At 47.8% G+C, this 15,173-nt stretch overlaps 2 protein-coding genes across 8 annotated transcripts in view; both read left to right on the forward strand.

Annotated features, from left to right (window-relative positions):
• IGSF3 (immunoglobulin superfamily member 3) overlaps nucleotides 1-7,696 on the forward strand; it is a 114,037-nt gene extending 106,341 nt beyond the window's left edge. For 4 of the 5 annotated variants that reach the window (XM_081493854.1, XM_081493855.1, XM_081493857.1 and 1 more), the window contains 2 exons: nucleotides 1,555-2,037; nucleotides 4,570-7,696. In XM_081493854.1, the coding sequence (XP_081349980.1) occupies nucleotides 1,555-2,037; nucleotides 4,570-4,820 (734 nt within the window). In that variant the 3' untranslated portion in view covers nucleotides 4,821-7,696. The remainder of the gene's footprint in view (nucleotides 1-1,554; nucleotides 2,038-4,569) is intronic. The other variant, XR_014054798.1, reaches the window with a different exon arrangement.
• A 4,471-nt stretch (nucleotides 7,697-12,167) lies between these two features.
• The window catches only part of CD58 (CD58 molecule), a 42,227-nt gene continuing 39,221 nt past the window's right edge, over nucleotides 12,168-15,173 (forward strand). For all 3 annotated transcript variants that reach the window (XR_014054799.1, XM_081493858.1, XM_081493859.1), the window contains exon 1: nucleotides 12,168-12,283. Coding sequence is in view for 2 of the 3 variants with exons in the window: in XM_081493858.1 (XP_081349984.1) it covers nucleotides 12,214-12,283 (70 nt within the window). In the remaining variant the exon portion in view is untranslated. The remainder of the gene's footprint in view (nucleotides 12,284-15,173) is intronic.

Below are 15,173 nucleotides of genomic sequence, written 5' to 3' on the forward strand. Positions count from 1 at the left end.
CCACGAGATTCCAGATGTGCGGAGGGGAATGTGGAGGGGCTTAGCAGAGCCCCAAGGAAGTGGTGGTAACCAGCTTTGTATTCACCTGCAAGCCAATTCAGCCAATTCATTGAAAGCCCAGGACAGTACTTGGGAAAGGCTCCTATTTGGTCGTCATCCAAGTAGAATCCGATTCGGTCTATTTCTGTTGATGCTACATTGGCGTCTTGCATGAGCATTTCATAAACAGAGCCAAAGGGAGGAGGTAGGGAGTGAATTACTTGTTTAGAGCCTACCCCAGAGAGTCCAAACCTACAAAAAAAAAAACTGATAGAGCTGTCTGGTGGCATCTGTGGGATACGACTTACTTGTTCAGTTATCTCACAGTGGTTGGACTGCATCTCCCACCTTCATCGAGAGGACACTGTCCATGTTATCCTCCTGGGGATTCCATACTCAGGGTGAGGAGCCCTTTCAGGTTTATTGTCGTTGCTTGGCTTCAATCCTTGGAGAATGTTTACCTCCTTGGGTTTCCTGTGTTGTAGCCAACAACCGACGTGCACACAGTTTAAATTCAAAAGCTGCTAAGGGGGTGAATTCATTTCCAAGGGCCACCATAACAGATTAGCCCAAACTTCGTAACTTCAAACAACAGAAATTTGTTCTCTCATAGTTGTAGAGGCTGGAAGGGTGAAATCAAGGTGTTATCAGGGCCCTGCTCCCCTGAAGTTCCCAGGGAGGAGTCCTTCCATGTCTCTTTCAGCTTCTCATGGTCCCATGTTCGCTGGCCTGTGGCTACATCATTCCAGTCTGTCTCTGCCTTTCTATGTCCTTCTCCATGTGTCTCTGTGTGCCCTCTTCTCTCCTGATATGTAGGCCTGCCCCAAATCAGTATGAGCACATCTTAACTAAGTAGATCTGCAAAGACCCTATTTCCAATTAAGGAAATTCAGAGAGTCCAGGTGGACATGACTTTGGGCCGAACACTATTCAACCACTACAAGGGGTCACAGTGAAAAATGTGCCCCTCTCCCTCTGGATTCTTATAAGCATCCATGTTACCAGCTCCTTGTGAATTCTTCCAGAGACATTCCAAGCAAATAGAATAAAACGTATTTTCTGTTTTCTTCCGTGGGGCTTTCCAGGTAGTGCTAGTGGTAAAGAAACCACCTGCCAGTGCAGGAGATTCAGGAGATGTGCGGGTGTGATCCCTGGGTCAGGAAGATCCCCCTGGAGTAGGAAATGGCAACTCACTGCAGTATTCTTGCTTGGGAAATCCCACGGACAGAGGAGCCTGGCAGGCTACAGTCTGTGGGGTCGCAAAGAGTCAGACACAACTGAGCGTCTGAGCACGCACACACATTTTCTTCTGCAGAGTGATATGTGGAGGACACATTGTGCTGTACTCTAACAATTTTTCTTGAATTTCCTTCCTCCTGTCTGTACACAATGCTCCCTCATTCCTTTCAATAGATGCATGGAACTCTCTTGTATGTTACTGTATTCCTAGAACATATTTAATGGTGGACATTTAGTTGTTTTGAGCAGAAATTAAAACAGCCTCATCTCCCCCAGATGCTGCCCTGCAGGTGGACACAGTGGTCCCCAATGCCACGGTGTTCGAGAAGGCAGCTTTCCAGCTGGACTGTAGCATTGTGTCTCGCTCCAGCCAGGACTCCCGCTTCGCCGTGGCCTGGTATTCCCTGAGGACTAAAGCTGGAGGAAAAAGGGGTAGCCCTGGCCCAGAAGATGGGGAGGAGGAGGAGGAGGAAGTGGAGGTGGATGAAGAGGAGGAAGAGGACCCCACAGAGCGGACAGCCCTGCTGAGCGTGGGCGCAGATGCCGTCTTTGGCCCAGAGGGCAGCCCCTGGGAGGGCAGGCTTCGCTTCCAGATGCTTTCCCCGCTCCTCTACCGGCTCACCGTGCTGCAGGCCAGCCCCCAGGACACGGGTAACTACTCCTGCCACGTGGAGGAGTGGCTGCCAAGCCCTCAAAAGGAATGGTACCGGCTGACAGAGGAGGAATCAGCTCCCATCGGCATCCGTGTTCTGGACACAAGTAAGTTTTTTCAGTTTTCAGGGGAGGGTGTCACTGTTGATTCTAGCTGTCTGGAAGAAAAATCAGAGCTTGATGGTGGACTGTTAAGCAGTTTTCTTGCCTGTTACGGGCATTTAGGATTTGACATACCAGTTTAAGTAACTGACTCTTGATTGCCCTAGCAAAAAAAATAAAAAAATGGGGATAGGAATTAAAGTGATCATATACCCTCTAATCTTTATAATAAAGTTGATGCTCCACCAGATTAAATTTTAGTTAGATTTCGTTATACATGTATATATATTTGATGAGGGTGAAAGAGGAGAATGAAAAAGTTGGCTTAAAACTCAACATTCAAAAAATGTATCATGGTATCTGTTCCCATCACTTCATGGTAAATAGATGGGGAAAAAGGGGAAACAGTGACAGATTTTATCTTTTTGGGCTCCAAAATCACTGCGGACAGTGACTGCAGCCACGAAATTAAAAGACGCTTGTTCCTTGGAAGAAAAGCTGACAAACCTAGACAGTGTGTTAAAAAGCAGAGACATCACTTTGCTGAGAATAGTCTGTATAGTCAGAACTACGGTTTTTCCGGTAGTCGTGTACAGATGAGAGAGTTGGACCATAAAGAAGGCTGAGCGCTGAAGAATTGATGCTTTTGAACTGTGGTGCTGGGGAAGACTCAAATTGAGAGTCCCTTTGACAGCAAGGAGATCAAACCAGTCAATCCTAAAGGAAGTCAACCCTGAATATTCATTGGAATGACTGATGCTGAAGCTGAAGCTCCAATATTTTGGCCACCTGATGCCAAGAACTGACTCATTAGAAAAGACCCTGATGTTGGGAAAGACTGAAGACAGGAGGAGAGGGGGGCAGCAGAGGATGAAATGGTTAGATAGCATCACTGACTCAATAGACATGAGTTTACACAAACTCCAGGAGATAGTGAAGGACAGGGAAGCCTGTGTGCTGCAGTTAATGGAGTTGCAAAGAGTCAGACATGACTTAGCAACTGAACAACAACAACCATGTACAGGTATATTGTTAGATGTTACCTTGTGACTCATTAGAATATCCAACTTAGTCTCTTTTTAGCAAATCAGCAACATAAGAGGAAGAAGAAAAGAAAATGAAGTCTAAGTACCTCACTGCCTTCTTGCTTTTTCTCAAGTTCCTGGGTCATTTTTATTTTGGAGGGTAACGTGGAGGATTAAGTGGATTTTGCATGATTAGTTGGGAAGACCAGCCTAGAAGGGCAGTGATGTTGTAGGACATCTGGTAAGAGCTTAGCTAACCAGCAGCTGTTGCTGCAGAATGGTCCAGAACTCAATGTTTTCATCATACTGACCTGAATTATTAATTCTAATGAGGAACTCTTTTGAGTGATCTTCTGTCAAAATATGGAACTGATCAACCTAAAATGGTGTTTGTTACAGTAGAATTAGCCTATGATGTAGAAGTTAAAAAACAGGCTAGAAATTTCAGCTTTTTTTCCCCAGCATGACATTGTATCAGATAATTTTGAGTTTCATCAGCTTTTTCTTTTCTTTGATAACTTCCTGTTTATTAGATAGAACTTTGAGGTTTCATTGGTCAAAAGTGGTTGATATCACCAGTCTGATATATTTTTGAAATCTGATACATGTAAGTGTGTGTTAAATTTTTTTAATGATGAACAACAGCTATTCAGTAGAAAGCAAAAAACAAACAAACAAACAAACAAAACCACCCAACCTCCTGAATCGTACTTTAGACCCTCTGAAGATCTGCTGAATAACCCACTGTCCAAAAGTACAAGGGAAAGTGTTTAGACCATATTTTATCTGCCCACTGTGGCTATCCAAATTTAGTAAGCTTTATAGAACACAGAGATCATCCAGCAGGCTTATTTTACAGAGAAAATGCAGTCTCCTAGAGCCCAGGCTCTAGTCCAGAGCAGTCCTTGATGGGGTGGGAGGTGTGAGGTTTCATTCTCTGTGTCCACGAAGAACTAACACTGCATTCTGTGCAGCCACAGATACACTGCAGACATGTCTAAGTGGGCCATAATGACTTTTTAATTGGTAACGTTAATCAAATAATCATCATTTCTGGTAAAACTGCTCTCAGAAGCTGGTAGGTAGAGAATGTGTTCTATCCCAAAGAAGGACATTGGCAGCAGAACCAAATGCAAAGGGACGTGTAAAATAGAACCAACAAGGAGGTTCAAGCTGAAGTGGAGCTAGCATCTTCACCATCTCAGATAACAGTTGAGTTCACAATCAGTAAATTACACTTTCTTATGTGGCTTTCCAAGGGGTAATACTGATTCACAGTGGGAAATGGAGGCCTGGCTTTGTTTGAACTTCCAACTATGAATTCGAAGAGACACGAGTGTGAGAACAAGAATACATGGGTAGTCTGCCCTCCGTTAGTGGCAAGAGGGGAAAGATAGCATGGGTATGGGAGTTCTGCCAAGTGACTTCTGTGGATCTGGGTGGGGTCTTCAGGAGTGAGCAACCGTCCAGGTTCTCAGCCCTCACGTCTTGTCTCCCTGTCTGTCCTTTTCAGGTTCCACCCTGCAGTCCATCATCTGCTCCAATGATGCACTCTTCTACTTCGTCTTCTTCTACCCTTTCCCCATCTTTGGCATCCTTATCATCACCATCCTGCTGGTGCGCTTCAAGAGCCGGAACTCCAGCAAGAACTCCGAGGGGAAGAATGGGGTACCCCTGTTGTGGATCAAGGAACCACACCTCAACTACTCCCCCACTTGCCTGGAGCCCCCTGTGCTCAGTATCCACCCAGGAGCCATAGACTAAGGGGACTTCAGGTGATCATAAACCACGGAGGAGCGGAGGCTCTCCTCGCTGCATCTTGCTCTACCACCAGACAGCGGACAGCACCCGACCTCTGGGGCGCTCTCGCAGAACACAGACAGACTTCAGAAGTGTTCAGTCGCCCATCTGTCAGAGGCAGACTGCCTCTAGGTGGCAGTCTTGGTCGGTTAGCTATTTTTGAGCAGATGGTGCCATCCTGCCAGTTAGGTTTCTTGTTTTTGTTTTTGGTAATGTGGTGAGTAGCTCCCGGTACCGCGTCTACTCGCTGGTTTATATAGTATTCTCAGATATAGATGTTACAGGGGTTCTTATTCTTTGTAAGGGACTCTTTTTCAATCCCTTTGGTTTACCCTTTTTGGATTCCATGATGTTGTGGATGAATTACTCTGAAAGACAACTGATGGCAAAAGGAAGGACAGACTTTATAGTGCAAAGGACTCTCTTCCAAGGCTTTTTTCATTTTTGCACACTTGAAAATGCCACCCATGGATCAAAATATACTCCAACATTTTTTACTTCCTTAACGAGACTTGAAAATTATGTGTAGTATGGGCCCAATTTGTATCTTATCTTTTCCCTCAGCTGGAGTTGTTGGAACCACTTTGTAGTCAAGATGAAAGCATTGAATTTAGCTTCAAAGAACTGTGTATGTACAAGATAAATCCTGCATATAAACCCCACTAGGAGTAGACAGTGCCCAGCCCAGCCTATCTGTCTGGGGGGGCAATAGCCTTCATCCTAACCTTGCCAAAAAATAAGCAGACTTGGTTGGAGAACAAGTCAGAAGCTCTGAACAGTACACACTTTGCAAGTTACAGTGGGCAGAAGGTTACATTTAGCAGCTACTGACTTTCAGATTGATCCAAGTCAGCAATTAGTGAAAGAAGGAAATAAGGCTGGTGGTTGGCTTGGTCTCTTCTGCAAGGGCAGTCTCTGATAACTGTTAGCAGGTGGGCTTCTGTTTCCAGGTGCTTTATCAAACTCTTATGGGCAAGTGGCCAGTGAGCCTGGAAAGGGGCCAGCCACTGAGCTGAACACACGGGACCCAAGCAGCCACCACATACACCATCGGAAGGCACAGGGGCCGGCTGACAGCTTAGGTTCCTGAACACTGGGACGGTAGCCAGCAGTGGTTTCCAGAGCCTGGCATTGGAGAACAGGGAGGAATAACTACCTCCCTGGAGGTATGAAGACTACATTTTCCTTCTTCCTTCTGACTACATCTTTCTCAAAGATATTGATGGCTTTCTTCTTCACCATTTGACCTGCATCTCACTGCCATAAGAATATCTGCCCAGGGGAAGCCCAGATGCAGCCCTTTGTAATTCTTATGGATTACCCCATCTCAGCAGAACGTGATCACATGCGTGGACTTTTTACCCTTCCCTGTCTTAGATCTTATTTGTGGCCTTAGGTGATTTGGTTGTTTATTGTTGACTTTTTATTTGGATGTCCCTTAAAGCCTGGTGAAGCCAGCGTCACCTGTTATTTTTCACTTGTTGGGCAAGATCCTGGGCTCCGGAGCATCCTCAGTTGCAAGTGCTTCCTTTTGCTTGCTCCATGAAGATGTTTTTTTGTTTTTTTTTTCACTGGCTTCCTCATACTTTGCTGGCCACAAGTGCCGTCTCCCTTCCTTATGAACTTGCAGCTTGAATCCCAAGGGAGAACCCACTTTGGAAAAAGTGTCCAGGAGTTCTGGAACTAAGTCTAACCCGAGAGATTAGTGTGGAACCCAATCCTGAGGCTGAACAGATGCCAGAGGAGGCTGTGGGATTCCAGGCCATGTGGACGCCAATCCTTACCTGGGTGCTTGGCAGGTGCTTTGATGTGTCATAGCCAAGGGGAAGCAACACCGTTGCCTGGCTGCTTTCTGAAGGGCTTACATAGGCTGCGTTCTCTCCCTCCCAGATATACCAGTCCTCTCCCGTGACTCTGTGTAGGCACCACCACCTTAATCCCACTGATGCCTCACATGCTCATCCCCGTTTCTTGTGCTGCATCAATGCTGTAGAGGTACAGAACAGGCGCAGTGGTGAGGAACTAAGATGGCCTTTGGCCCCATTTCTTCATGTCAGGGTGTGGGCTTTCAGAGGGAAATTGCTGGCCCCTCATTTATAGACTGAATCAACATGAGAAGATGATGTACTTTCCATCCGTCTGAATGGAAAGATGCTGGAGGGCTGGCTGGAACTGGGACATGTAATGAAGATTTGAGTTTGAATAGGTTCACGGAAAAAAGAAAAGCCAGTGCTGCACATAAGTAAGTGAAGCACTTGCAGGAGATTTGAAAGGAAAAAAGAAACCGAAGCCAGTATTTTAGTAATTGTCTTTTTTTTTCCCTGTGCATTTTATGTTGGGCCAGGGGTTGCCATCAAAGGGTGAGCTTTTCTGCTTTCTATGAAAATCCCAAGGACCTTCTTTCTTTGGCATTTCTGTGGATATGTGACATCTGCTGAGCGGTAATGCTGGCCTCCAGTGGCTGGGAGACCTCATTGCAAGTTGCCTACAGGAGAGACCCAGAGAGAAAAACGGCTAACAGCTCTGTTGACTTATCTGCATCTACAATATCGCATTAATAAAAAACAACACTGTGCTAGGCCCATTCCAGGACAAGGCTATGACCACACCCTCTTTCCCTAGGGGGTTTCTGTAGCAAGTTTTCATGTTTTTTTCAAACAATGGTTTCTCTGCGTTTACTGTTGAAGAAAAAAAAAAAGGGTAGCCAGACTACCCATGCATGATGTAGAGAGCTGTTGATTTGTTTTTTGTTTGTTTTTTAAAAAGAAAACTATTTGTAAGATGTTGCACTAAAATGTTTTATATACACTTCAGAGACCTGTAGTAAATTATGTTGAAAATATGGCTGTTTACATTGACTGAGTCCACTGTCCTTCTTTCTTTCTTGTCACTTAATCAGCCACTCTTGGCTATGAAACTGTGCCCTGGGGGCCTGGAGTTCTGTCCCTGACATTCGCTTGCTAAACTCAGGGTTTGTGAATTGTGGCCTTTATTATCACACCCCATGCCCAGCCCAAGTGGCACCTTTGTATACAGGATAAAAAGCAACCCTTTCTCAAGACACTTTACTGTCAGCTGCTAAAAAATGTATGTTTATATATATATACACACACACACATATGCATATGTATATTTGACAGAGTAAATGTATGTGTATATATGTATGTATGTGTGTGTATACACACACACACACACACATAGGGCTTCCCAGGTGGCATTGGTGGTAAAGAACCGCCTGCCAATGCAGGAGATGCAGGAGATGCAGGTTCAATCCCTTGGTTGGGAAGATCCCCTGGAGGAGAAAATGGCAATCCACTCCAGTATTCTTGCTGGGATAATCCTATGGACAGAGGAGCCTGATGGGCTATAGTCCATGGGGTTGCAAAGAGTCCAACATGACTGAGTGTGCACAAGCATACGTATGTACACATCTACCCTGACTGTCAAGACCAGAGTCGTCTCAACACATAGACCCAGAGCCCAGATAGGCCAGTTCAGAATCTAGCTTTCTTTTGGGTGGGGGTGGGTGGGGGTGGGTGGGGTAAAGGTGGGGAGACAGGACGTGGCAAGAGGAAACTGATAAAAGAAAGCAGGAACTTGGGACAAACTTCTGTTTGGTCCTGGCTGTAGGACGTCACCACCTTCCTCCAACTCTCATACTGTCCTGACCACAAAATGCTCAGCACACCTTTTCCAGGATGGAGGAAAAACCCAAGAGCTGTGGGTTCCTGTGCAGTGAGCCCACACGGCACACCCGTCTCTGTTCCCTGCACAACTCAAAGGCTGGGAGGTTTGGGGGTGGGGGGAGTTCACCACATCTGCAAATTGGGAAGAATGACAGCATGATTAAAGCTGTAGCAGCGACACGTGGTTAGTCAGAACCCAACTGTAATTCTTCAAAATTCACAGAATGTGCAGAAGGAACTAGATGGAGGTAAAAAGCAAAAGGAGGTACTTCCTTTTTTTCTTTTTTCTTCTTTTTAAAACTCAGGCCTTACAAAGGCTTTTAATGTGAGCTTTCCTCTGCTCCCCAGCCCCTTTTGCTGCATGCTTATCAACTTCTTGCAGCTGCTGGCTTGGCCAGGAGTTGAAATGTGACTGTTTATCTCTTGGGTACCCAGAATGGTTCCATGTGAAGTCTTATGTATTATTTTCGCCTAATTTTCTCCTCATACTGTCTTTTCTGCTGGGGAACATTTGAAAAAGGGAAGAAGAATATTACAGAATAAAAATTACCCCGACACACACACATACCCTCTTGGTGCTAATCTGCCCAGTGTTTATTTAAATAAAGTGAAGGTACACTTCCACATGGGGCAAGGACCATTTTCATGTATGCAGGATTAGGAGCAGTATTTTGCTCTGTCCATCTAGGACTCCTAAGCTTCCTGGGTGTGGTTCCAAGTTTGGCAGGAACTAGAGCCAGAGAACCAGAGGGTAACATGCTGGGAAGGGTGAGCAGCAGCCCATCCATGCCACACAGGCAGACTGAACAAGCCCTCCTTTCTTCTAGTCCATGATTCTTTACAGTGACAAGAAGATAAAACTGGACCTCTCCACACTGGTCACAGGATGTAAAATACATCCAGCCCTTCTTCTGGTGCCCAGTCCTCAGTAGATGGATAGGGCCTTTTTGGCCATCTGCCTGATGCATTGCAGGTCCAGCCTTTCTGAGCCACGTTTGATTCATGAAGTCTGCTACCAGGCATATATAGGTATATCTAAAAATGTTTGTTGGAAACAGCAGTATGTCTCTTAATGAAAGAGCTGGCATCATTCATTTGGCCAGAGACATGGCCAACCATGGATAATGAACCATTCCTTACCTGGTACCTGGAGACCATGACCTGGGGATGCTTCCTGGCCCCAGGTGACTTGGCAGTCCTTTACTTGGCCCTGCTCAGAGGGGATTGACACCTTTTGCTGGCCCAGTCCAAACAGCAGTATAGTTACCCATCCTATATGAAAGGGTAAGAGTGGTGCTTTGGACTTAAGCTTGGTTGGACGCCCAGTTCTGTGCCTTGCTGTATGTCCTTGGGCAGGTCATTTACCTTCTCTGAGCCCGTTTCCTAGTCTGTAAAAACAGGGACATCAATAAGGTTAAATTAATGCAGGTAATGCACTCAACACAGGGCTTGGCCCATAGTAAGTACTCAATGGATGTTTGATGTTATATCATTTCCCAGCTCAAAACCTTTGAGGGGTTTTGAGGGGCTCCCCAGAGTTTAAAGGTCTGACTCCATCTTACCTTTCCAAGTTAAACTGAATTCTCACCAGCCCAGAATAGAGGAGAAACTTGACCTCACTTTCTGTGCTACACACTGTACCTGCCTTATGTTCCCAGTATCTTCAGATGATAGGGAATGCCTAAGGGTAGCTTAGGTATGGTACATTGGTCCCAGAAATTGCACAGATATAGACACCTTTTACAATCTCATGGCTAATTTAAGAAATAATGTATGAATTCTTATAGTGTAGTTCAAGTATCTTGAGTGGTTTTGGGGTCCCCACCTGAGGATGATGGCAATCACAGCAAGAATAAAGCGCATTTCCACTCTTTCACAACTGGCAAACAGGTTGGTGTTTGTTAGAACAACAGAGGATCCAGTCCATGAGTCCAGTTCATGGGAGGAGTTTCCTGCTCACATGGTAAGGAAGAGTTCCCAGAGCCACAGTGGCTGAGCAGAAGTCACTCTGGTGCTTCTATCTGAAAGCAAGGGAGCTCTCAGGGAGGCCCATGCCAGGAGCTGGTTCTGGGAATACAGTAGTAACTGAGTCTGGGACCAGGTGGATTTGAGGTGAGACGGCTAGCCAATAAGATTGGAGGGTGTACGTGCTCACTTCAGCTTGAGGGATAGAGATCTGGGGAGGCCGAACACTGAGGGAGTGAACAGCTCTGACTCCTCAGCCTGAGGGCAAGTCCACCGTTGAGAAGGAGGAAGAGTGAAACAGAGCCAATGGAGAAGGGAGAAGCCCGAGGCTGGAAATCCCAGCTCCGAGTAAGGGAGTGCTGGGGTGGGAGTCAGTCTCAAGGAAAAGGTGACTGCACTCGAATGAGGAGAGATAGGCACTTGAGAGGGTTGGGGAGGTTGGGGCTGCACCAGGGAACTCTACACACTCTAGCAGTTGTCTAACATGTCCCGTTTCCTTTCATTTTAATATTTGAGGAAAGTGGTTCAAAGAGGCTGTTTTATCTAGAGTCATAAAAGGGGAGTATGTGTGCTACTTGCTCAGTCGTGCTCGACTCTTTGCCACCTCATGGACTGTAGCCTGCCAGGTTCCTCTGTCCATGGGATTCTCCAGGCAAGAATACTGGAGCGGGTTGCCGTTCCCTTCTCCGGGGGAATCTTCCCGACCCAGAGATTGAACCCGGTCTCCTGCTTTGTAGGCAGGTTCTTCACCGTCTTAGTCGCTCAGTCGTGTCCGACTCTTTGCGACCCTATGAATCGCAGCACGCCAGGCCTCCCTGTCCATCACCAACTCCCGGAGGTTACCCAAACTTATGTCCATCGAGTCGGTGATGCCATCCAGCCATCTCATCCTCTGTCGTCCCCTTCTCCTCCTGCCCCCAATCTTCTCAGCATCAGGGTCTTTTCCAATGAGTCAACTCCTTGCATGAGGTGACCAAAGTATTGGAGTTTCAGCTTCAACATCAGTCCTTCCAATGAACACCCAGGACTGATTTCGTTTAGGATGGACTAGTTGGATCTCCCTGCAGTCCAAGGGACTCTCAAGAGTCTTCTCCAACACCACAGTTCAAAAGCATCAATTCTTCGGCGCTCAGCTTTCTTCACAGTCCAACTTTCACATCCATACATGACTACTGGAAAAACCATAGCCTTGACTAGACAGACCTTTCTGAAAACTTCTGCGCTGCTGCACCTGCTGGAAAGCGCTGAAAGAATAAAACGCTTCGGAACCTCCGTGTCCCACCAGAGTTCTGCTGTCACCTCCCGCCCAGTGAGGCGCAGCTTTCGGGGAGCGACAGTCCGATACCCCCAGCTACGGGGGCGCCTTCATCGCGTTCCAAATGCCAAGGAAAAGTGCGGGAGGAACGATGATAAACCTGGTTGTAAAAACGCACGCCACTTTTCCTAAAGAGCTCCACAGAGCAAAGCGGGTGGCTGTGGAATGGCAGGAACGACTGGGACCCGAACCGAGTCCGCGAGAAGAGGAAAGGACGGGCGCCCAGACTGCATCCGGTGCCAGCCCCGCCGCGCGGGAGGCGGGGCGCGCGAGGCGGGGCGCGGGAGGCGGGGCGCGCGAGGCGGGGCGCGCGAGGCGCACAGTGGGGCGGGCTCTCCGGCAGGCAGAGTTAGGCGGCTGCGGCCCATTAGCAGAAGCTCCCCAGACCGCCATGGCCGCAGAGAGCGCCGCTAGGTGGGCCGTGGGGGCCCTTGGAGTGGTCTGCCTGATCCTCAAATTGGGTGAGTGGAGGCCTCCTCCGGGAGCCCACGGGGACCGGTAGCGCGAGGCGTCAGTGGCCCCCGGGCTCCGGGCCCGGTGGACGGGCGCGGCCCAAGGCGGCTGCAAGTTCGGGTGGTGAAGGTGGCGGGGGGCACGTGCGCGGGACCTGGTCGTGTCATCCACAAATCACCGTAGGGTGCTCAGTCAGAAACTTGCTCCTCAGGCTCTGAGGTCTGGGAAAAAGAAACCAGACTCCGGCTCGTTCACCTCCCCTGCGCTCTTTCCTCCCTTTGGGAATCCTTCTTAACTCCCACGACCCTCGATCCCGGTTTGTCTTCCACCCCGTGTTCTTCTGGAAGGGGTGCCTTTTCTGCGCGACCCCCGTGACTAAGTTACTACTTCCCGAGGCGCCATCGTCCAGAAATAGCAGATCTTGTTTTGACTGCTTCCGCAGCCCGCGAGCTTGTCCGGGGCGGGCCTCCACGGGCAGTGGATCGCGCTATGTGCGCGCGCGCCGGCTTCTGCGCTGGGATGGGCGCGCCGCGGCCAAAGCCAAGTGCAACCGCGCCTGTCCGGCGGCCGCGCCCTGGCTGATGGCGGTGGTTCAGAATCAGCTCGCAGCAGGAAGAAGAGGGCCTCGATTCGGAGATTCTAAGTAGTGTGGCTGGTGCTGCTTTCCCTTCCCTTCCGAACAGAAAAGGACAAATGTGTGAGTGTCTAGGACTGTGTTCCTCCCTTTCACACTTAAGTTAAATCGTCACGACAGCCCCATGAGATAGGTATCTTTGTCTCCATTTTTTTTACCTCCTCACCCACATCATCAACCTCTCCCCACACAGGCCCCTAGTTAAGTCATAGCCAAACCCCTGGAGCATAGTAAGAGCCCCCTTAACTAGTACTTGGAATCCCCCTGCTGGCCCTTTAGCACACACACCTGATCAGCCTTTCCTCTCCACTCTGCGTTCAGAGTGTGTTGAGTGCCTGTGGGATGCATGCCTCTGTGGAATACAGCCTGGGTGTGGGTGGTAGAGGGGGATGTCAACATATGCTCAAAAGTACCTGCAGTGTAAGGCACAGAAGTAAATGTTGTAAGAGAGGTAAAGTGCTGCGGGTGTGCAGAGGGAAGACAGCCACATCTTTGGTGAAATCAAATATCTTTTGTGAAGCAAAAACGTCCTGGAAGGGAGGGTGTTTGAACCGGCCTCCGAGGACAGGTGGTATTATGCGTTGATATGGGAAAAGATGCCAGGAGGAGGAGATCAAGAAGGAAAGAGGAGGAGAGTGTAGAGGGTAAACTTTGGCAGTAGGGAGCCATCAGTGTCACTGGAGAGTCAGTGTGCCTGTGGGATCTTGAGGCCCCATGGGGGACCCCGAAAGTCCCCTTTGGGAGCTGGGATTCTCTCCTGCAGGCAAAGGAGACCTGCTCCTCCTGACAGGAGCCGACCCATCCACTTAGAATAATCTGGCAGCAATGAAGAGAAAAGGTTGTAGTTGAGAGGGACTGGAGGCAGAGGGGGCCAGGTACCATCACAGGCCCGAAAGGCTGTGAGGGTTTCATAGGCCAGAGCTGTCAGCAAGAGGAAGAAGCACATAACCGAGGTTGAATGGATGAGGTAATTCCTTCAGATGTGTGAGTCTCTCCCTGGTGTCGAAACGCACCTTTGGCCACCACTGCCTGTTACTATGCTCTTTTCCACTGAAAACTCAGTCTACCCATCTAGCCACACCTCTTCTAGGAAGACTCTGTAAACAATCCCCTCATGGTGGTCTCTCCCATCTAATCCATTTATTTATTCAGAGGTCATTTGGTTCTGCAAGCATGAATATTACCTTCTCTGAATAGGCTTTGCACTAAGGGAAACTCTATAGCTCTGCAGATAGTGAGCCCTTTGGGTACCAAGATGGTCTCAGTGGGGAAAGCTGCCTAACAGTGATTAACAGTCGGATCTCAGACCCCGGCCCCGCCCCTCACAGTTAAAATGTCTGTAAGTTACCTCACTTCTATGTGACTCGGTATCTTTGCCTTTGAAGAGAGAGCACCACACACTGAAAGGATACTAACATCTGCCTCATAGAATGATTGTGAGCATCAGCCATTCAACATGTACTTACTGACTGTCAGCTCTGTATCAGCACAGGGAAGCTTACAATTATTAGAGTAGGGGAGAGACAGTGAAGAAAGCAAGCTGCTGCTGCTGCTGCTAAGTTGCTTCAGTCGTGTCCGACTTGGGTGGTGGTGAACATTTACTAATACAGAGATTAGTAGTGCAGAGCAAGGGAAATGGAAATGGTTAATAGTTCTTACTAATTTTCTTAAATTTTGGAACACTTAAAATCTTTAGAATAGTTGCAAAAACAGTACAGTGAACACTTAACACGCCTTTCTCCTTGAATCACCAGTTATTAACATTTTATCACATTTGGTTTACTTCTCTCTCTTTATAGAGACAAACACCCACACCCACCCAGTTACCTTTTTTTGTTGTTTTTTCCTAAACCGTTTGAGAATTGCAGCTCTTACAACACCTTAACCCAAAATATTTCAACATAGGTCTTGTAAGAATATGTCTCCAGTAAGCCCTGGCACTATTTTCAGAGTCAAGAAGTATAGCATTGATAAAAGACTGTTTTCAGATGGGATCCAGAAGCCAGTCCTGGATCATACATCAAGTTTGTACTCATGCCTGTTTGTGCTGTGTTATACTTAGTCGCCCAGTTGTGTCCGACTCTTTGCGACCCCATGGACTGTAGCGCACCAGGCTCCTCTGTCCATGGCGATTCACCAGGCAAGAATACTGGAGTGTGTTGCCATGCCCTCCTCCGGGGGATCTTCCTGACCTAGGAATCGAACCAGGGTCTCCTGCATTGCAGGCAGATTCTCTACCAGCTGAGCTACCAGGGAAGCCCCCA

The sequence above is a fragment of the Giraffa tippelskirchi genome, chromosome 5, assembly GCF_054371585.1.
Source record: "Giraffa tippelskirchi isolate mGirTip1 chromosome 5, T2T-mGirTip1v1.2.pri, whole genome shotgun sequence".
Classification (NCBI taxonomy): domain Eukaryota; kingdom Metazoa; phylum Chordata; class Mammalia; order Artiodactyla; family Giraffidae; genus Giraffa; species Giraffa tippelskirchi.